Raw genomic sequence first — 23,125 nt, forward strand, 5'->3', positions numbered from 1 at the left:
CGGGAAGAGCAAGCACGATGCATAAATTGGATGGTGTTATGCACAAATGAGTTAACCAACAAAAGGGAAAAAAAAAGTTATTGAAATAGTTGTGTAGGTAAAATGGCACTTTTTAATTGAGCTAAATTTTTTAACCATTTTTAACCGACATTCCTTGCTACTATGCCATCTTGCGACCAAACATTCAACGCACTGCCACAATACCGGTTATTGTGTGTTCCACTTTGAGCTCAATTTACTCAGTTAAAAATGTTTGTGGGTTGAACCATTTTTACTTAACACCGTCCAATTAGCATAGACGTGCTGTACAACATGCATGCAAACATCAATAATTCGTAACTTCTGAGACGGTTAATGGGTGTGTTTTTGACATTATTCGCATTTCAAAAGTTTTTGCAGGTGCGCGAACACAAGAATCTTGTAAATAAACATATATGTGCTTTGAAAGATATTTTTTTGTAACTATTTAAGATAGTGTGGACTTTTTCAATCCTTGCCTATGAAGTAAATGCAATGTACGACAGCAAAGAAGGTAAGTAGTGGGGAAGCCGAACATGTAAAATTTCTAATAAAACAATACCTACATGTCCGGGGATGAAATAATATTATTTGAAAAATTCTCACCTTTTAAAATACATAGCAGTCCCATACAACATACCCCAAGGTATTGAAGAAGTAAAAATCCCAGTCGAATTAGTGTAACATAGCTATTCCAATTCGCAAGAAATTGACAAATTTTAAAATCGGTTTATGATACCATTGACAAGAAATATATAAGCCTGGGCACTCATAAACATACACATCTACAAAAAAAATCCAATGTGGTATTAGTTATTAAGGTAATTGGAAGGCTAAAGTAATAAATACTACGATAAATATACCAGCAATGGAAACGAAAAAGTCTACAATCAATTTGTTTAGTGAAAAACGCCTCGTAAAAAATATATTCAAAATGACAACAGCTTTTAATAGCCTCTTATATAATATAATTCAGCTCATATGTCACAAATCCTCTATATTGTTATATAATACCGAAATACAAAATTTTAAATGAACGAATTGTGCAAAAAATTGAATAAAGGCTAAATGTAATATTTGACGGCACATAATCAGGGTTAGAGTTGTTAAGAACGATGGCTGCTTCGAACCACTTAGGTACACATCTTCTTCTCTCAAAATCACTGGACGGTTTGTGGTCCAGGTCTGTAGCTGCTCCCCTTTCCCATTGGCGTAGCTGTGTTCATAAAGTTGGGGGGGGGGGGGGGGGACAAATAATGATTTTGATGTCATGTTAACCCATTCCCCTCTTACTAAGACGGGGGGTCCGGGGGTCCTCCACCGGAAAATTTTGATTTTAAAAGTGCAAAATAGCGCTTTTTAAGCAGTTTTTTTATCTAACCATTGGATACATCGATGTTAAAATTATTATTGTTTCCTTAAGATAAAATTTGATGAGTGAAGAAATTACAAATGAAGTTGTGCAGAATAATATTATAAAATAAAAATATCACGGTCTAGAAAGTTGGGGGGACAGTCCCCTCCACCCAAAAAGTTCAGGGGGACACGTCCCCCCAGTCCCCGGGGCTAGCACTCTCAGTCCTGGAGTTGGCGTCTGTCCTGCGTGACGCGCGAGCAGAAACAAAGCTGCGCCTCTGCTGGACGTGTTAGCCCAGTCCAGGGCACAGACTAATATCATCAATACCAGCGAGAAGAGTTTTCTAAAATCAAAGAAGCAGCGTTTCCAGCACCAACGAAAACTCGCAAAAAAGCAAACTGCAAATTTAATTCAAAAATTATTATGAAGTTCAAAATAAATAAATAAGTGACATTAAGCATACAAAAAAAATTACCAGTATTTCAGAGGAAAGTTTATACACCTCTAGATTTTGTACCATTGAATTAATACGCTTACATTATAAATTATAAATATTACCATTTTTAAACACAAAAAAATACAATACAAAATACAAGTACAAAAGCGGCCAAATAAAGTACCTTTACGTTAACATAACGTACCAACACACTGACTAATCATTAAAAAAAAAATTACACCTAGAGCCTTAAACCGCGTTATTTTTACAATCTTTAAGTGTTCGTAGTCCGTGTGGATGGAAATGAAAAGACAAAAGTTCAATACGTTCAAGACCTTGTGAAACGAAATTAAAATCGTTTACATTGTGATTCCTAGGTGCGTATGACACATTATTTGACTTTCTCGCTGCAGGCGCATACAAAGATACTCCTAAGAAGGCATTTATTTTAAACTCTTTTGTTTTCCACAGACGTGCTTTGAAAAAACTCCCGGCAGCTGGCCAGACAGGACATGGGCTAACGAGACTTACTTACTTGCTCTGGGCACATTTCTGTGCATTTATATTGTTAACAATAATTTAAATTGATACATTAGTTTTCAATTAAAATTCGTTACATTTGGTTGTATTTCATTTACATTTTTGTTTGTTTCAGATTATTTCGATTGTATCACTTTGATATGAAGAGTTAGATATCATTTCAATATATATTTCAATCTTTTGCTTTGATTTATTTTGGTTTTTAATTCAAAAGATCGATTCATTGACTTCGCGTTTCAATTCAAATCGTTTTTATTTCATTGATGTTGGTTTATTTCGATTCCGTTTCGTGTAGTTTCACTAAATTTTAATTTATTTCTCTTCATTTGGGTACATATCTGTTCATCTATATTCCTCTCGCAAGAGAAGACTTGCTACAGTTCGTGACGGCCCGATTAACACCGCACCAGGCCCCCCCCCCCACATCATTCTGTGGGCCCCGTTGCTAGAAGTCAAATGCCCCCCCCCCCCTTTTTTTTTCTAACAGAGATAAAAAATGTATTTTTTTCCTTTATGTACATTGTTTTAGTTATATATTTTTTTATCCTTTTCGCAATTATTTTTAAACGCATTAAAACTAGTTTTAAGTCAGTGTTTCGATTGTCAACGTAAATTTATTTTGAATAATGGCAAATCAATGAGTGTAAGTGTTCTGCACTGTCAACGTGGTGTCACGTCAATTGGTGGTGGTTTTGTTACTCACAGCTGTAGATTCAGACACGTTCTGTACGCACAGCATATTCCGAATAATATTACTCTGGTGTAATATTTCATCGGTAACTAAATTTAGGCCTTACTGTTTAATTGTTTTCTATGATTTGTTTAAAATTGTCTACTCTTTTGGTTATAATTTTTTTTTCTTTCCTACGCAGGCCCCCTAGACCCATGGGCCCCGTTGCCATAGCAACGGTAGCACCGGCCATGTGGAGGCCCTGGCCCGCTCACAAGTTACGTGTAAAGCACAGTCCACTAACGAACTATCCCTCACACACATAGGCGTGCCTACAGGGGGGCCCAGGTGGGCCATGGCCCCCCCTAATGTAATCACTCAGATCGGCATTTTCTCTAATGCATTCGTTAATATTCGTATATTACTGGCACTGTGGCACTCAAAATGTTTTTCAGTGTTGCAGCATGCTAATTAACAATATTTTTAAACATTTTATCGTTCTGGAAATACAGCCGCCTTAGTTTATTTAAAACACGAGGTCCCTTAAAATGGCCAAGCAAAAAAAAAATTTAAGAGGTTTGTTAAAGTTCTGTTGTCTGAATTGCTGTGTTTGCATTCACTAAAAAGAAGTTCATTTCAAGGTAGATCTGGACCAAGCTATTGGAAAATTCGAGGGGGGAAATGTGTAAGTACCCTTTAAACATTGTCTATGAAAAAAAAAAACATATTTTCAAGATTTTTAAAAGTATACGGATATAAATATTAACTAATAAACATATCTCGTTGATACTGCACAAAAATATAAACACGGCAATGAGTGAATGTATTTAGGCTATTTAACATTCTAAATTCAGCTTCTGATTTAAAAATTTAGCAGGGCCCCCCCTAATGGAAATGTCTGGGCACGCCTATGCTCACACAGCCTACACTCCGCCCAAACTGTCGCGCGCTCTGGTCCGCTCGCGAGAAAGTAGTCCCAAACTACAACAAGCCCACACGTAGTTACAGAGTTATAACAAGCCTGTGGATAGAACAAACAAATATATAAAAGCCATACTTTAAACTACCATACAACCAACACTAAATTATAAAAATACGATAGTTCATTCAAACACTACAAGAAATTTCTTCACTTATCTGAAAGCAAGTTCTGCTAACTTGAAGGCAAAATCAATAAACCATGCATAAGTATTAAAGCTGCCCAAACATAAACGTTTACAATACCGTTTGTGTTAAAAAAATTATTAGCATTTACAAAATTTATTAGAAAGTCTAACAATTATGTAACCAAGGGTCACAAATATCCCATTAAAAATATATAGAGAAAGCTTTAACAATTTTCTTTATTTCGAATTCCGTAATGACTGGTAGCCTCGAAATAAACACTGATAAAAAAATTTACAACATTTAAAAGGTTCAAGATCAAAATCAAGCAAAAGTTCACAACAGGTAGTTGAGAAAAAATCTGGTTAACATTAAAGTATCGCATGAGAGCACCTCATTAAAGAAAGGGTAACATATACTTACTTACTCTGAACGTATTAAAAAAAATCCCTTTCGGCACAGTCTACAGGAGTATGTAGATTTCGAAGTAAATGTTTCTTCTGGAAATAATTTGGAAACTTCTATAAACTTCTGGGGAATTTTAGGAACTTAATGTACATAACATATTTATGTTCGCAATATTACAAATTGATCGAAAAAATATTGGTTCATTTTCCATGCAGCGAAAATATTAAGAATATTTTAAAATCAATGTATCCACCATTGAATAACTCAGAACGAATTTAATATAATATGAAAAATAAGGTAATTATTATTTGTTTTACCCTTCAAACACTACTTTTCTTCCCTTGCACAAATAACGTGGTTTTATAGAAATTTGCTTTGCGTTTAGCATAATATTAAGATGGTTTAAAATAAATACGAATAAATTATATACTAATAAATGTTGATTTTTTTTTACCCCTGATGTTACTGTAATAATTCATTTCATCAAAAATTGTTTCAGCCAAAGTTTTAGATGACGTTAAGGATTTATACGATAAATTAAACGTATTTGATAGTAAATCTATTAAAACAAGTAATGATCACTTTTTACTATTCCTTGCAGTAATAGTTGGTGAGACAAAAATCTATTTTAGCAATAGTTTTATACAATAATTATAAAGCTAAACAAAAATAATAATGGATTCGGTAGTGTATATGGTAGGGAAGTTTGATTTAATTTTTATTCGAACACCGATTTTTCTACCTCTTGCAATAATGGTTTGTTTGATAAAAAATTGTTACAGACAAAAGTTTTAGAAAAAAAAATTAAGATTTACAACGGAAACGATTGTGTCCTTACTAAGGGAATTCTGATTTTTTTTTTGTATTCCAACCCTTGTTTTTTTCCACCCTTTGCAGTTATGTTTGGTCATATAAAAATTGTTCCGGACTAAAGGTTTCGATAATATTTATGTGGTTTATAAACAATTCTAACGGATTTAATAGTGTGTATAATAAGGGAATTATGTTTTTTTTTTCCTCTTTCAACACCTGTAATTTTCTACCCTTTGCAGTAACGGTTGGTCATATAAAAAATATTCTCGGACGAAAGTTGTAGATGATATAGTTATTTTTAATAATAAAAAGAAATGGATTTAATAGTGTACAAGGTACGGAGTTTGTGAATTTATTGTTATTTTAAAACAATTTTTTAACCCTCTTGCGACAATGATTCCTCTTATAAAAAATTGTTTCAGACAAAAGTTTTAGATAAAAATTATAAGATTTACAAACACTTAGAACAAATTCGATGGTGTGCCTACGGACTGAGTTATGATTTTTTTGGTCCTTCAACCCTTGTTATTCCTACCCTTTGCAGTTATGGTTGGTCATATCAAAAATGTTTTTGGACAAAATATTTTGGTAATACTCCTCCGTGTTATAGTAATACGTTCAAACTGATGTGTTATCTTCCATATTATGGGAGTTACAGCTATTTTTCTGTTTTTCAAAAATCCTTCCCTATTTTCGCCTCTTTGGTCAGAAATTGTCCACCAACGAACACGACTGAGATTTTTCACATTTAGATTTTATGTATTAGTTTGGAAGATATTTGTGTAAAATTACGGCAGTTATCGAGTTCACGAAATTGTTATATATATATATATATATATATATATATATATATATATATACATATACATATATAAACTTTTGGGGGTTGGGTGTTTACAATATGCTTTTAGTTGCGATACATATATATATATTTTTTTTGTATTGCCAAGTAACAAATTTCTTCTAAAAATACGGTGGCAGGATCCAAAAAATGCTTTATCTTGAAAGGCGCTGCATAATCATGTTGAAATTCACTAGATTTAAGCTTGCCTTTTATCACTCTGTATGTATTGTCTATTTAGCACCTGCTACCCCACGGAACATGTATTGGGCAGGCGATCTTAGTTATAATGCGCAGATATTTTGCTTCGCGCTTTACCTAAGTTTTCGGTTGCATCCACCCAGAAATTCTCTTGAAGTCTATGACTATTTACTTTCAACTTATTGGCATGTATTTTCAACAAAGGTTAGCATAAATCACAACCCCGAAAAACCTTAGCGGGAATAAAACTCGGATTCGAACCAAAGATTTACGATGCAGGAAAAAAAAGTACGAATCTATACGCGCGCAGTAAACATATTGTCCGTGAAAGTCATACGAATAAACTGCAATTTGGCATGTGGAACGTATCTCAACACGCCAAAGGCCCCGACAGGATATAAAACTGGTCCAAATGCCGCAAAGTATATTAAATCTTCCAGTCGTCGTGAAGTGCGCACACGAAGTCGTCGTCAGAATCGTTGACCAGCGAGGACGATTGGTGAATTTTCAAGGCGAAGATATTACATTACGTCCGCACTTGAAGCGATGGGCATAAAGTTTATGACTCCTAACAGTTTTCAAAGAAGTCGCACTGGCTTGCAACAGATCAGTTCTCTACCAGACATTGGTGCATTAACACCTGACAGCATAAAGTATCGTATTAGTATTGGACAAGTGCCAAATAAATATGGAAGACGAAATCCTCAACGTGGAATACCCGGTAATTTTTGATGACAGCATTACGAAAATTGAACTACACGAGTACCAGCCTTTCCTGCTCGGGCCGTACGCACTACCTTCAGAAGTACGCATTGCTGTACAGCACCAGGATGTCTGTACTTTGGCTTCGCAGTCGTTCCTACGTATAAGAGGTACTCGGACAAAGGCAGATGTTATGCCTACGAGTACACTCCATTCGCCCTAAAGTCATTCGACTTAAAATGAATTTCGGCTGAATGCCTGCTAGGTCGAATGACTAGTAGGGCAAATGACTTTTAGGCGAATTGACTTTTAGGGAAAGTGACGTTTAGTAGATATGACTATTAGGGCAAATGACTTTTAGGCCAAGTGACTTTTAGGGCAACTGACTTTTAGGACAAGTGACTTTTAGGCCAAGTGACGTTTAGAAGATATGACTTTTAGGGCAAATGCCTTTTAGGTCAAATGACTTTTAGGGCAACTGACTTTTAGGCCAAGTGATTTTTAGGTCAAGTGACGTTTAGGAGATATGACTTTTAGGGCAAATCACTTTTAGGTCAAATGACTTTTAGGTCAATTGACTGAAGGATTATTTTAAATTTTAGGTCAAGTGACGTTTAGGAATATGAGTTTTAGGTCAAATGATGTGCACCGATGCCTACATCTCTCGTCTGGTCTACCTCGACGCCATTGAGCACATATGTAATGCGAACGTTTATGTTAAGAATACAATCACCTGATACTGACGTCGTTGTCGAATGTATGCCATCTGCCTTGACTGTGTCTACTCTCATCAGTAAACTATTATGAAATTTTATCTATCCATATGAATTTGAATCATAAACATATGCATAAGATTTTATATACAAAAAAAACATTATTTCATTCTTAGATTTCACTGAAGTTATGGACACATATGAAAAAAAAATCTTATATCGATATGTTTTTCAATAATTTTAAACCATACAATTTCCTATCTCAATAACTGTGAAGTTTCAGTTTTATTTAGAACTGAGACCAAGCATGTTATTTTTACATTCAAAGGTTTTCAACATAAACAGTAAACTAGCCTCATAACGGGACATAATATAGTACTTTTTAAAAATAGAATAAAGAAAAAAAATTATATATATGGTTCAAAAAGTAAAAATAAAATAAACATATTAGTAATCAATTAAAGTTAATTAATGTAATAAAGTGAGAAAAACTAAGGAACAAGATTGAAAGTTAACAACCAAAGCATTAATAAACAAATCTGAACAAGTAAAATAGCAAATGAATTGAGGAACCTCGAATAGCCCTTCATGGTGTAGAAATAGCGTCGAATCATTGAAAGTCACCTTGCTCGCTAAACTCGCACAGTGCTACAGCCTGACACAGATAAAGTGAGCCTGAGACACCTGGCAACACTTAGCCTATTGTAAGTCACACACTTGAAGATCGAGGAGGCGATAGCGCCCACGACAATGTGTACAAGCCTCTGTGGAGGTGATTGTTGCGCTATCAGATAATCACAACAAAGAAAATAAAAAGACTATATATCAATTTTTTTTGTCAAGAAGTTACGACTGCGACTACCGTGAATAGTTTTCTGTATTTTCCACCACCTGCGAAACAACTCTCACTGGAATCCTTATTAAATAACCAACAAAACGAGTATTATTTTTTTTCCCCGGAAAATCATTTGATATTCAAAAATATTTTCCTCGATTCGGTTGCGGATTCGACCGAATATCACATAACCTTATGAACACAGTGACTCTTCCTAGATGTTTTGTTGAGGTTTTAAATTGTACTGTGAGTTGTAAAGTTTCCAATTTTCCAAGAGGTTCTGTTATTTTAAAATAAATAGATCGACAGGAACCAAAATCAAATAACATATTTACCACTGTAAAAAGATACAAGCATACAAATATTTAGTAACTTAAAATAATCGTATCTTTATAGATTAAAGAATAAAAGCAATATATGCAAATTAAAATAATTTCCCTGGAAAACAAATTTTAATCAAGTTTTGGAAAAATATGTATATTTTAATTTATAAACTTTTTAAATTTTAACTTTTGTTTGAACTAATGTTTGGTTTTATACTATGTTAAGGTGCTAATGATATATTTTTATCACTCGACTCTTATCTGCATTAACGAAACTATGTCTTTGAAAAAAATATATATTATTTTCATTAAATTCCCAAGATTTTTTATTTACCCATTCACACCATTTGCAATTTCCTAATTTGTTTGTTTAATTAAGTACGTACAATGAAAAAAAATCAATCATTAACAGTAATGTACTGCCCTAATAGCGAGGGCCTTTCCTGAACTTTGCCCAGTGGTCTTTAGCTTTTTTGATCAAGGGCAGCTAAATTTGTGGACTGCACTGTCATACAGTCAATATAGTCATTAAAAAATTACGTTTTTTCGCAAATAGTAGTTTAATGCTATTTTGCAAAAAAAAAAATTAAATCAGGTACTTACATCAATATAAAATCGAAATTATTACTTTTTAAACCACTAAATTTTAAACTTAACATATTAATTAAAATTTGGAAAACAAAAACTATTAAAACATTTTCCATTTTTTTTCTTTTAAAAGTAATTTATTGATATTTGCTTTTATGCCTAATGGGAAAATTAGAATATAAATAATTCTAATTGTTATCCCTCAGCAGGTGTTTTACATTGAACGTGATATTAGTCATGTTAGAATACAGCTGCTCACATGGGTGCTGAGAAGGTGATGCTGTATACATAACGGGATTTCGAATACGTGTAAGTGGTCCTTCCTCGATGTTTTTGGGTAATTTAACAAAAATTATACATTTATAAATTAATTTTAATAAGATCAAATTACATATTAACCAGTGCGTTCTTGAAAATTAACATTAATTAGGATTAAAAATATTTAAAAATATTCGTTTAATTTAAAATAGTCATATGACGAGAAAAAATCAGGCCTTAGATCAGAGTGTGTATACCTATTTTTATTCCAACATAGCCTTCATACTGAAATAGAACCTAGGAGTAAACTGAGTCTTTTGTATCTGATTATCCTACAGAAATAATGTGTAATATAGTCAGACTCATATTCACTCATCTTTGTACATTTTCACATATCTTCTTCTTTGACAAACATCCCTGCGATAATTTCTGCACATCTATACGCACACACTTAACTCCGTGCACCTTACATCTTCTCTCTTATCGTCTTGCATTGAAGCATAACCTCTCACTCATTGTCAATCCTCCACGGATATGTTCGATACTATTAGTGCAAGTTAACGAAGAACATTCTCATTTGAAACACACGCTAACCAATGGCAACACATGGAGTAGACACGCTAGAAGTTCTAGGTGTCCCTCGTATGCAGTTTGAGAGTTTGAGTCTGGAGAGCGAGTATTAGCGAAATAATTTATATCCCCAAGCAATTGTTTATACACTTTAATAGAGTGCATCAGCATATGATGTAAGAAATTCACAAGTACCTTACGCAATAGATATACATATAAGTAATAAGTAGAGACCTGTAAAATTCGCGGATTCATTTCGCGATAGGATAGAGTCCAAATACTTTTGACATTATTTTGCTTCAGTGATTGGGCCACAGTTTATCTGAAAGACTCTGGGTCAATGAAAAATCTTTAACAGAAGAATTAGCGAATCACGATCATTCCAGTCAACAGGTGTTACGAGTCGGTAACCAATCAGCAGATGTAATTTGCACGAGTGCGTAGAGGATCATGGAGTCTATCCTTTAGGGATTTGAAATCGCGAATTTTACATGTCTCTAGTAATAACTGTAATAAGCTAAGTAATTTTTGGGAATTATTGTATGCCACTAAAGCGCAGTAGCACACTTAAAATAACAAATTTTATAAACAACTAATAAACTGAAAATCTGTATTTATATGCGAAGCAAATTCGAAGTACTTTCAAGCGGAAACCCAACATGTATTTTGCTCACAAAAGAAAATTTTACTTGTGCTGCAGCATTGCCACCATTTATTAAATAACAATTGAAAAATGCTACTTCTAGGCCTAATATAAATCGTGGACAGTCATTCGTATATCTTCGCCCAAATTCACACGAATCGGGGAACATCGAATAGCACCTTCTCAGTCGTTATCATTCATCTTTGCGCCAATTATTACATTTTTGGACATCTTAATTATTTTCTTCTCAAATCGAGGAACAAATTTACATTCGCCTTCGTTCATCTTCGTAATCTTCGGAAATCTTCATTCTTATTGACAAACATCTTCGCGCCTATCATCTTACATCATCTTACATCACTGTAGGTACATCATAACAGTCATCGGGAACACCCTCGCTGTTATCTTCGTACATCATTCACATTAAAAGGATTAAAAGACATTTAGTTTACTTTTATAAAGGCTTTGTATAAACTATAGCTGTCAATGTGAAAATACAGGATAGATCATTTTACATTAAATTTAAGTAACGCATTGCTTGAGTATTGCCGCAAATTTAAATCTTCAAGGAGATAGAAGAAGTGTGTGATCGATTTTATTAAAACACAGAATACAACAATACTTAGTAGAATACAACCAAATTTGTAAATCAAGATATGTTTTGGAAAATTTTTTTTTTTATTTTTCACCAGTTATAACGACACTGAGCAGAATGAAAATATTTGCTCTGAAAAATCTACTGGAAATTTATCAATTTTTAAACAAAAGAAATGTAAATTGGTTAATCAAGGGTAAGTACACAAAAACAATTTGTAAAAATAAAGTTTCTATCTTTATACATTCTAGTTTCCCGGTTAATCATAAGCTTAGCTGCTTCCTCCAAGGAGTTGTCAGTGGACTGATGAGAGTGACTAATTGGTCGGTAGCTGGTGGGAGAGAGATGAGAAGGAAAAAAATTGGTTGTCTGTAAAGTCGGTTTGCGGACGATAGTTTAACGTGACGTCATAACAAAACATTAATGAAATGATTGCATACTTTATGAATAAAATTGAATCATTTTTATTTTAATAATAAAAGAATAAATACTTGAAATTGTACTAGTAATCAGATTTTTAAAATGCAAAAAATAATTAACCTTTATTGCCGAAATTGTTGTTGTAATAAGCAATGAAAACCACATTAACTTTTCACTTCACTTTATAAACAGTCGAGTGGAAGAGAAATAGATGCGGCGCAAGCGTACAATGAGCGTAACGGGACACAGCGTAACGGAACAATGTGCGTAACCGGACACTTTTTCGTGCGTGCAGCCGGCGTTCATCGATTTATTAGACGTTGTCACGTCAAAAGTGAATTAATAAAAGCAAAACACATGTAGGTGATGTCCTGTTATTTTCGCTCACCTGTCTGCGGTCACATAGTTCGACGGACATGTATAGAGAGAGCTAGTCACAGATGTACAAAGGGATAAGCACACAGCAGATGGTTGGACAGACATACATAGAGGGAGGCAGGGGGACATTTGGACCGACTGAAGGCACAAATGGCTAGTTAAACGGTTCTCTTTATTATGTATGGTAACCGACAAGATATTAGGCAGAATCTTCACAACACATGATGAACTATATATTCTTGCCTTAGTGCGTTTTCCATGGTTATGTAATTGTAACACAAAATTCCACAGTAATAACATGACACATAATTGACAATTAGTCCTGCACAATTCACCAATTGACGACGAAAGTTAAGAGAACCAAAATCAGCAATAATGCAGAAAAATCGACTTTTCATAATACAATAACCTTAGAGAATAAATATATAAAGGATTGCTAAATTAAAAAAAAAAACTATACAGCAGAATGCTTTATCAGCAATAATTGATAACACGCGTAGAAAAATATAGATAATTTTGAAATCAGCCATCACGCACAAAGCTTTACGACACATCACGTGAAAAAAATTGACAATTACCATACCGACATTTAATTTATATATATTTTTTAAACTTGTCACGGCTATCAAAGAGATATTTTTTCTCCTTGAATATATCCAACTCACTATTGTCGGTTTTAACCATCGTCTGCACGCCCGTATGCTCCACGCATTGGTAATGGTCGCTGCTTGTTGGTTATCAGCGCAGATGGAGTGCGCAGGTAGGTGAGGTATAAGACGTTGAGGCGAGCTCTCTGAGGCACGGGTCTCGCTGCGGCCATGGAGTGGAAGGTTCTGGCCGCGCTGACGGCCGTGCTTGCTTGCGCGGGTGGTCTGCCGTCGCCCAACGGGACCGGCGGGTCACTCCTGGAGCGCTACGTGGTGGATGCCCACCTCAGCACGGTGAGACTCTGCCTGCAGGCCCGGCGCTCCGCCCCCTGCCTTGCGACGGGGTCGCGCCACAACGCCGAAATACACTAACGTCGAAAAATGCCATTGCAGGACTGCCCCAAATGTTAGGTTAGGTTAGACTAGGTTAGGTTGGACTAGGTTAGGTTAGGCTAGGTTAGACTAGGTTAGGTTAGACTAGGTTAGGTTAGGCTAGGTTAGACTAGGTTAGGTTAGGCTAGGTTAGGTTGGACTAGGTTAGGTTAGGCTAGGTTAGACTAGGTTAGGTTAGGCTAGGTTAGGTTGGACTAGGTTAGGTTAGGCTAGGTTAAGTTAGGTTAGGTAAGGTTATGTTTGATTGTGGTATTTCGGCGTTAAGGTACATTTAAGAAACACACACACAAATTCATTAAGTTTGTTATTTCGGCGTTGTGGTACACAGCAAGTTTTCTAGCTGTCGGCGTTGTGGTCAATTTCGACATTCGGCGTTAATGGTATTTCGGCGCTGTGGTGACGACCCCTTCGCGACAGCTGGCGGGCTCCCGAGCTCCCAGGACGATCCTCGCTGCGAGTCACGCAGTTTGGCCGGATCTTTGAATATATATACTGTATACAAGTCGCGAGTGGATAGGATTTACTCTACGTTTTTCAGAAGCGTATGATGAGCAGCTTGGGAACTTCACCGCTGCAGTGCGCTGCCGTAACGCCCTGTATCGTCTTGGGTTGTTATTTACACGTTAGAGCGCAGCACTGTCGCCCGCTGTCATTCCCCACACCCCCCACCTATCATTCACTGCAGCTCGAGGTCGTTCAACGGGAGAGGGAAGGGGTGTTTGAAGAGTTCGACACTTGTCCGCTAGGGACCACCACAAGTCGATGCCCTAGAGATGGTGGAGATTGCGGCGGTGAATTAACCAACTACCTCAAAACCGTATTAGAAATTTTAACCTGGGCTGGCGACTTCTATACAGTATATATATTGAAAGGCCGGACCTCCTCTTCAGACATTCCGGAGGCCAGCAAGTCAGCAGTTCAACAACAATTCCGATGACAGCCGAAAAGTGTTTTCTGTAAAATGCCATATACTCATCTGTGACACATGTAAATAGATTTTTACTAAAAAAAAATAGTCAAAACTAATTAGTAGAGCACGAACGGAACATGTTGTTACGACCTAATGTTGTGGGGGAGAACTGGGTGTGTGAGGGATAGCCCAATTAAGTTTCATTACAGTTTTATTGATTACTAATATTAACATCACCGTGCCACGAATTAGAAATAATTGGCACAACTTTATTTTTTCTCCTAAAACCCCTAATTAATACTTTGTTAACCAATTTTTCATCCTGATCCAATCTTCCCTACTAGAGTCCTTCTACGTTTTCGCAGCTCTGCAACTGAGAGCCTGGTGTGGTTTCGCCAGCCAAGAATAAACCATCATTTTTCTTCCCGCCTCGGGCCACGAATGCGACAAGTAACAGTGTCCAGCTTCGTGACCGAGAGTGCTTTTCTCAGCATCCCTCCCAGGGCAGCCCTCTTACCAGAGCTCAGCTTAGGTTAGCAGCTCCAGTCATGTACCATTCTAATGTTCCAGGGCTGTCGGGCGTGTATCGGCGCCAGCTCAAACACATTTCTCACGAGCTAGCAGATCCCTCCCTTCATATTTCCAGGAACTTCAACCGAGAGCACAGACCGATCTCCATCACGTGACTCTGCTGCCAAACTCTCGCCGCACTCACAGCACTCACTGTCTCTCAACTCTCGCTGCACTGCGTCGCCTAACTCACCACGGAACTCCGTCGCGGGACTCTGTCACCAAAACTCCGTCGCCAAACTTTTGCCGCACTCGCGGCACTCACTGGTCCTCACCCACCGTCGCGAGACTCCATCGCCCCAAAAACTGTCATGGTGTCGTTACTTAAGTGGTCTGTGGCGCCCTTCTCGAATCGACGAGAGCAGCTACGACGAGACGCGTCATCCCGGGCCAACCCGACTCCCGAACAGTCGAGAATAGCGTCGCTCGCTCACGCCACGGCCCGCGGAATTCCCAAGGCCGCTCAGCGATAGATAACGTTGCCGAGGTATGACTATGCACGGGGAGCGGAGGTGGAGGGGGGTAGTGACGACCCTTGTAATCCGGCCAGGCACACGTGGCATGTCTTCCGTCAACGGGCGGTCCGTGGTCGTGCAGGGCCGCCAGCCAGCTCCGAACCTGGCATCGCGGTCTGGTCTCTCGCGTTCGCAACAATGTGTTAGAGTGGTTAGATTTTCTGGCCAGTGGACGAAAGTGTTTTAGTTTTAGCTAAAATGGGAAATTTTAACAATCCTTGGGTAGACCATGGAGGGATGACCTCGCACAATGATAGAATGAAGCACAGGCAGTGTCAAGGCAAAACAATGGCTTTCATACACTTCGAATCATTTGAGTTCGGTGTTAGCAGACTTAAGCATACTTTATTCCCTGTGAGAGGGAGTGTCGGTCATGTTTTAAAGTTGTCTAGGTACATGCCAAAAATTAGTGCAATATGTCCTTCTCGGATACATATCTGAGTTTTGTGTAGTTCCTGTATCTACATATTGGTAAAACCACAATTCATTGCCCTGTGATGAGAACCAAAGGTGCATTGCAAACTTTTTTCACCATTCAATTATAAAGGGAAAATTCCCTGAAAAATTGTTTGTGGGAACTTCTCCATTGTTAGCAAATTGAAAATACTCCAGGCCTTCTACCGATCGCAAAATCGTAGCCAAGCGCTGGTACTTTGGCTGTTGCAGTGACTTGGAATACAGGTGCACATTCTCAAACCTAAGACCATCTGGTTCCTCCGTCAATCTCAGTAGAACATAACAATTTCCGCAGATGGATGGGATTGCGATTATGCATCGTATGGCAGACATAAGGCAACACAAACATGTGTTGTGATTCGCGCGCACTGACTTCGTCGTCCTGCATAATACAGTTGGGCAAAGAAACTTCCTGTTCGTAATATCATGTGGAACTGGCGAAGTTCTATAAAAGCAAACACATTTGTACTTTTAGCTCATTTGGGTGTAATATTTTGAAGAAGTAAGAACAAAAAGAAAACACATCGGTGCTGGACTTTTAAACTCGCAGATAAAATTTGTGTTTTAAGCGACACATTCCTGGCTATAGATTCTGTGTTCCAGAAATGAATTTAGCCGTGGTGTGGGCATAAATGTTCTTGACTAAATGTGCCAGCAGCTGAAGATATAAGTGATCGTCAGATGCACGACTAATTGAAAATCGTGGAATGGAACGTTTCCATGATGATGAAGGCTAAGGCAAATTTAGGAATAGGTACTCGCGAGAATGTAAACCAATAAAGAACATTATTATAATATGAATATTGCATTGCTTGGTCTCATGTCTAACGTAAACTTGAATATTTGGTGTTCACTAGCATAGCAGTCATGTGAGTGTGAGGATCCCGCATACAAAAGCAATTATTTATTACATTTGTTCTTATTTTCATAAGTGGAGAAGGTATAAGTTATTAAAAAAAATTATTTTAACCATAGTTCTACTTGTACATGTTAATTACGTGCACTTTACTGGTTACACAAGTGTTTTTTTATGGTTGGAATAGCTATACAAGAGTACTTTGAATTCGCAGGCATACAACTATTTTCATATGTTTGTGTTTAAGTATTTTATTCTCATACATTTAAAATGTTAGATTTATTGAAATAAATGTTTCTGTTCTTGGTGTGTTGCTCAATAGTCACCGCGAGTGCATGGCATACCTGTGCCAAGTCTCGGTACTCGGCCCCTAGTCCCGCACGGCCGATGATGCAATCCTTGTCAGTCAGATGTGACGTCTGCTTGAGGTTGCTTCATTAAGCAATTTAACTCTGAGCCAAGCTGGGATGGATAGCCACAGCCTCTGGACATAGCTGTATCTCTAACACCTCTCCGGTTGCGTATACGGCGTATCCTGTCCATGCCCGTGGGGGTCCCGGGTAAAACCCATTTTGAACTGATGTATGTCTTCTTGTCGTGTCCTGATGGACGTATATGCTCTGGTGTTTCTCTGTACTGTGTACCGGGCCATGCATGAAGAGACATTCAAGGTCTGGCATTGCAGCTCGTGTATGCACGCATGCGTACATTATGCTCGGCTCGGCCGCCATCTGTGTTCAACAATTCAGCAGTACGAGCACTCGGGAAAACAAAACTGTGCGCAGGCGGAGCTGATCGCGAAGAACGGCTACCCGGCGGAGACCCACACGGTGACCACCGAGGACGGCTACATCATCACCTTCCACCGCATCCCGTACGGCAAGGCGGGTCCGTCCAGGAACCGGCCCGTGGTGTTCCTGCAGCACGGGCTGATGTGCAGCTCGGGCGTGTGGGTGCTGGCGGGCAGCGAGAAGTCCCCAGGTGCTCACCACAATACATACATAACATTTACATCTTTAGTAGTACGTAAATGGGCGTCCGGGCACAGGAGCCAGGCGGTGGTGTTGTGGTGTTTTCCGCCATCTTGTATTGTGATGTCACGGTGGCCATCTTGGATGCCCGTGACCTTGACCTTCAAAACTTGTCAAAATTTTCCAAAATTTACCCAAAATTCCTCAAAATTCGCCAAAATTTATTTTCTTTTTTTTAGAAAAAAAATCTCCCAAAAAATCTAAAAAAAAATTTGATAATTCAAAAGTAAGGATTTCGAATAACCTCTAAAGTCATTTTGCCTTAGAAAGAACTCAAAATCCTAAAAGCGGCTTAAAAGTCCCAAGAGCTAGCCTCTTTAAGCCGCCGAGGTCATGACCTTGAAAATTAGGATGCCATGGCATAACATAATTCTTTCAGCAATGTATGCAACAGTTAGGAGTCATTTAAAAATAATAAATATAACTACATTTGACGAATTAGTATTATATATATAAATTGTAATAAGGAAATTAAGGAAATGATGAGGAATAGTTGATGAACTGATTCCCAAGACAGTGTAGTGCCATGCTGTTTTCATAGCGCATCGCTCTCTTCACCCTTTGAAGATTTAATGGTGTGGCATACTTGTAGATCATGTTCATTGTGGACATTTCTGTCGACCAGCCACTTGGTAACCTCAATTCAGGTCCTTCCTGGTTGGGAGATGCGGGGAAGTCTACTTCCAGACCGGAATAAGGTACTGACTCCTGTTCTCTCTCTCTCTCTCTCTCTCTCTCTCCCTCCCATGTTATCGGATCTGGCAGGGAAAATGGAATTGTGAGCCTAAATATTAATGCTTCCGTAGGCTCCTCAAAATTTAGCAGGTCTTGTGCAGTTGCAGTCCTTGTAATGTGGAAAGAAATATTTTTTGGTTGTGTTCCATTAATCAAAGGATATGTTTGAGGTTGGTGTGAGTGTGAGCTCAGGTCCCACTTGAAGTGAGAAGGTCGAGCCCTTTAATGCATAAATGTCTGAATCTTGTGAAGAATGGCTGGTAGTATGGTGTTTTCCTTGGTTTCTTCTTCTGCCGGATGTTATTGCAGTGCGTTACCCATGAGTCATTCTAACAAGGTTCGGTGTCAGTTTTATCCTCAACACCACCCATAGCCCTACCTATTTCGAGACCAGACTGACGTGGAAGCTGTGGTCGCATATGGGTAGGGGTTGAGATCACACAAACACTGTGTGTCCTGTCTTGGTCATTCTGTGAGGCCAAGTGGGCTGTTTCCTTCTGTCTTGCAGCTTCCCACAAATACTCAAAGTGTTGGGGGAGCATGTGTCCAACACATTTTGGTCTCAGCTCGATTTTCAGCTGGAACTTATTTGACAATATATGACATCATTCTTGGAGCAGTTCAGAAGGGGTGTAATAAATAGTCTGCCTTATTTTCCCCACGACAGATGAAATACAGTAATTTTCGGACATGTATGTCCCACCAGGTTTGGTCGACTTTGAACCTGAATGTCAGTTGGAATTTCACGTATTTATTTATACGTTTGCAGGGTTTGTTGGTGTGGTATGGCAGTTCAACCACTAGTTAGAACATTGGTGCTTCAATAACAACCAACTGAGACCCATTATCAGTAAGCAGGATCCTGGGGTTTCCAACACTTGGGAACACCTCTGCGATGAACACGTCGACAATTTTGCCAGCTAACACACCGGTAACCACGAATGACTCTACCTAACTTGTGAACAGGTTCATCACCCGAACATATAAGCATTTGCCTTAGTATTTCCTTGGTTAAAGCGCCATGATGTCCATATTCAATACGAGGAATCTGTGTCCAGGATGCCTTGGTTGATACTGCTCATCAACTTCAGACGATGCGGCATCTTGTGATGGCATAGGTAAAACTCCCTCACAAAATTATAGATATTGGTTACCATTCTTGACCATTTTGTGATATTGCCGATTTGCCGATATGCCTTTAGGCCTTGTGTATTCCTGGGATGCTGGTAAATTCGGACGTAGAGAAGGACATTTATATGCACGACCGGTGGCACTTATGTGCGCTAGACCATGTAACCTCGAAGGCTGAACTATAGGCATATAATGGCGACATTTAACTTAAAATTTAATGTATAAAATCATCCTGGCGAAAAATTGTTTATTTTTAGAGATAAATTGAGTTTGTTTTTTTTTTGCGTGAGGGACTGAGTTACTTGTGCAATCAGACCAGCCAAGCGACCACGGGTATGAGTCTGTTGACCGAGTGGACTTGGAGGTATTGACGGCAGCTGGGAACTATACTAAGCATTAGGCACAGTCCTTAAATGACTTGTAGTAGTACAAGTAAAGTTTTCCGACACATTAGTTTGGGAGGGGTTATTTCTGTTGTAGTAAATTCAAATATTGTTTGTAAAGTTAAATATACACATAAACGAATAAAACTAAAATTAATTATATAAGTTGTAGACAAAATTATTAAAGATATTAATTATTAATAGCCATTTTATCTTATATTGTTGCAGGTTTCATTCTCGCTGATGCAGGTTATGATGTGTGGATTGGAAATGTCCGGGGAAATAAGTACGGAAGAACTCACGTCTCATTGAGTCCAACAGACAAAAAGTTTTGGGAGTTCAGGTAAACTACTTATGTCCTGCTGAATTTAATATAATATTTTTAATTAATTCCATTATACATATCATAGACACAGAGATTATTGGAAATGGGAGCTTAGAACTCAAGGATATTGGCAAAGTAATTGACCATAACCTATAGTTAGGAACCATCCAAATGTTTGCCTAAAGTGATTTTGAGATACCGTGGAAAACCAAAATAGAAATTGCTGGACGGATATTCAAACAGTTTTTCATTAGAATGCGAGTCCATCGTTTTACCGATTTTTTTTTTTTTTTTAGATCCTTCAGGTGAGGTCTGTGTTCACCTATAAGCACTTTTTATCAAAATTATATTTTTTTTTAGGGGGGAGGGGATTTTCGCACATCACTATTGTCTGCGAATAACATGTGGGCCATACAGTAAAATTAATAAAACTGATAGTCAGACATTTTTAACTCTTTGCAGGTTTTGTCATCATGTTTATCACAATTTAAAATTAAATTAGCAGCATATTTCACTTTATCTTTTTTTTCTTCCTTTATTGCAATCTGGGGCATATTCATGAGGGAGGGGGGAGGGATGTGACTTCCATAGAGAAGCATCGGTAAATCAAATTGTAAATAAATATAGTTATAGAAAGTGAATACCATGGAGGTAAAGAGTTACGGGGTTGGTGCGTACAATGTTTACCTTTTTAACAATTGTTTTCAAAGATTACGGCTCACCAAACAGACATCTATTATTATCAGACTCTGAATGGAGTCAGTTTATGCAGGATACAGAAGGTACAGCATAAACATAATTTCTTTAATATTTCTGCATTTAATCGGATCGTACAGGCTCATACACGCTCAAATAGGAACGAAACAACTTTACGTTACAGATTTCCGTTTAGTCTGAGGTTGTAAAGTCATCAAAAAACCACGTGTCCTTTGCTTAGTCGGATATTATACTAATTCTATCTCTGTTACTTACAAAAGGCCCAATGATTTCAAAATATTTTCATTGCTAGTGTTACAGACATTCTACTCTTTGTGCAATATGTTTGACATAATCACACTTTCAATTAAACAACTATATCAGTTAAAATATACTGAAACCTTTATTATTTTATGCATAGGGTATCACTTCCACTAAATCAGATTGCATAAGGTCATGTAAACAATGTTTCTATACACTTCGCTGTGGAAATATTTACGGGCGATATTATGCAGTTAATATGCAGTGGCGCTTTATAACTGTTCATTTCGTGATGCAGTCACAATACTCCTCCAGAATGGATATAATATGGCTTTTAATTGTGAAGTATTTCAATTTTTTTCCTGTAATTTTTTTTTTTAAATTCATGCAAACGAAGGTGTCATACCTCTACAACAAGCGCTATCCAATCCATTTTATTTTTATTTTCGATGCAATTTTTTTGTGAAAAAACGGAGTGCGGTTTAACAATATTATTATATGGGCCGGCACATTTCACTTGCCCGTTTCTACTTGGTGCGATTGTATAGCCAAGCTAGGAAAAACAAATATTAGGAGATAATTTTTATCTTATAATGTTGTTTTGGATGGATGACCTTAACCTTAAACATGTGTATTTCGAAAACATTTTCACCACTATGAATTCTGACAAATCTAAATCATTTAGTGTTTGCTGTTGGAACTCCAGTAGTAACTATGGTATTCTCGTGATTGCAAAGGATTTTTGTTTCGAACTTATCGATGGTGTTTTCATCAGAGCATATTGATATGCCCGTGAGGTACGATGTATAGCTTCTCCAAATTTGGTGGTAGGGGCATTCTTAAATGTCGCAATGAGTCATATATAATACATACTCCTGATGGTAAATAGACTGCTTGTGGCGAGGTTATGAAAATGTGATCTCCTCCTTACGCCGATATTATTTCAGGAAATTGCGCAAATTGACAGATGAGCTGACACATATGTTTAAAGAGCTTAACTTGTCACTTGCATATATAAATTGGGCTTATATAATTCTTGAGGAATATGTAAGTGAAAGAGCAGCGATTAATGTCACAATTAACTCAGACCTTTCCTACTTTCCTACGAAACTAAATGATTTCTATAGTTGTCGGTTGGAAGATAGAATAAATATATTTGAGAACATGAATTATGTTATGTTTGTGGGCGAGATGAAAGTTGTGCTAACTGAAAATTGCCATAAATTCCACAGGAATATTATGTTATAGTAATGCTGGTGTTACTGAACGTCTTTCGCAATTTGACCAGCTGTGTCGACAGTGTGAAAAGTTGTCTTGGCAGATTGATTATTACATCTGCCAGAATACCCGCAGTTCGGAAACAAAATCTCTACTTGAGGTTCAGACCCAAGATCTCGGGCTACGAAGCCATGTAATTTACAGTAATGGAATCTATTCGTAGTGCATGAGAAGCCTTCATTCACCGTTCCAACATGAGTCAGTCATATCTCTCGAGGCTGGTAAGGTGAACCAAGTTATAAAAAAACATACATGTCTAGTTACACAATGCTACTGTTATGAGTGGAAATATGTCTACAAAGTATGGCTTGGTTAATTGCAGTTTTAATTATTGACAAATATTTACACTATTATTGATATTAAAACAGTTAATTGTCGGTATATTATTCGTGCTTTCGCAAGTCCACTGCTTACTCTCCCCAAAGGAGCTAGGATGGACATTGGTTCCATATCCTGTTCATCTCTTACTGAGAATCTTTGTCCCAACACACTGCTTCGCGCGGCTCACTCGTCCATCGCACACAC

General features: G+C 37.5%; 1 protein-coding gene across 2 annotated transcripts in view; it reads left to right on the top strand.

Annotated features, from left to right (window-relative positions):
* LOC134540619 (lipase 3-like) overlaps positions 1–23,125 on the top strand; it is a 51,742-nt gene that overhangs the window by 18,323 nt on the left and 10,294 nt on the right. Inside the window, exons 1-3 of one of the 2 annotated variants that reach the window (XM_063383460.1) lie at positions 13,073–13,354; positions 17,546–17,741; positions 20,269–20,383. In XM_063383460.1, coding sequence (XP_063239530.1) covers positions 13,232–13,354; positions 17,546–17,741; positions 20,269–20,383 — 434 coding nt within the window. In that variant the 5' untranslated portion in view covers positions 13,073–13,231. Of the gene's footprint in view, positions 1–13,072; positions 13,355–17,545; positions 17,742–20,268; positions 20,384–23,125 lie in introns of those variants that run through there. The other variant, XM_063383461.1, reaches the window with a different exon arrangement.

The sequence above is a fragment of the Bacillus rossius genome, chromosome 17 (genome assembly GCF_032445375.1).
Source record: "Bacillus rossius redtenbacheri isolate Brsri chromosome 17, Brsri_v3, whole genome shotgun sequence".
NCBI classification, from domain to species: domain Eukaryota; kingdom Metazoa; phylum Arthropoda; class Insecta; order Phasmatodea; family Bacillidae; genus Bacillus; species Bacillus rossius.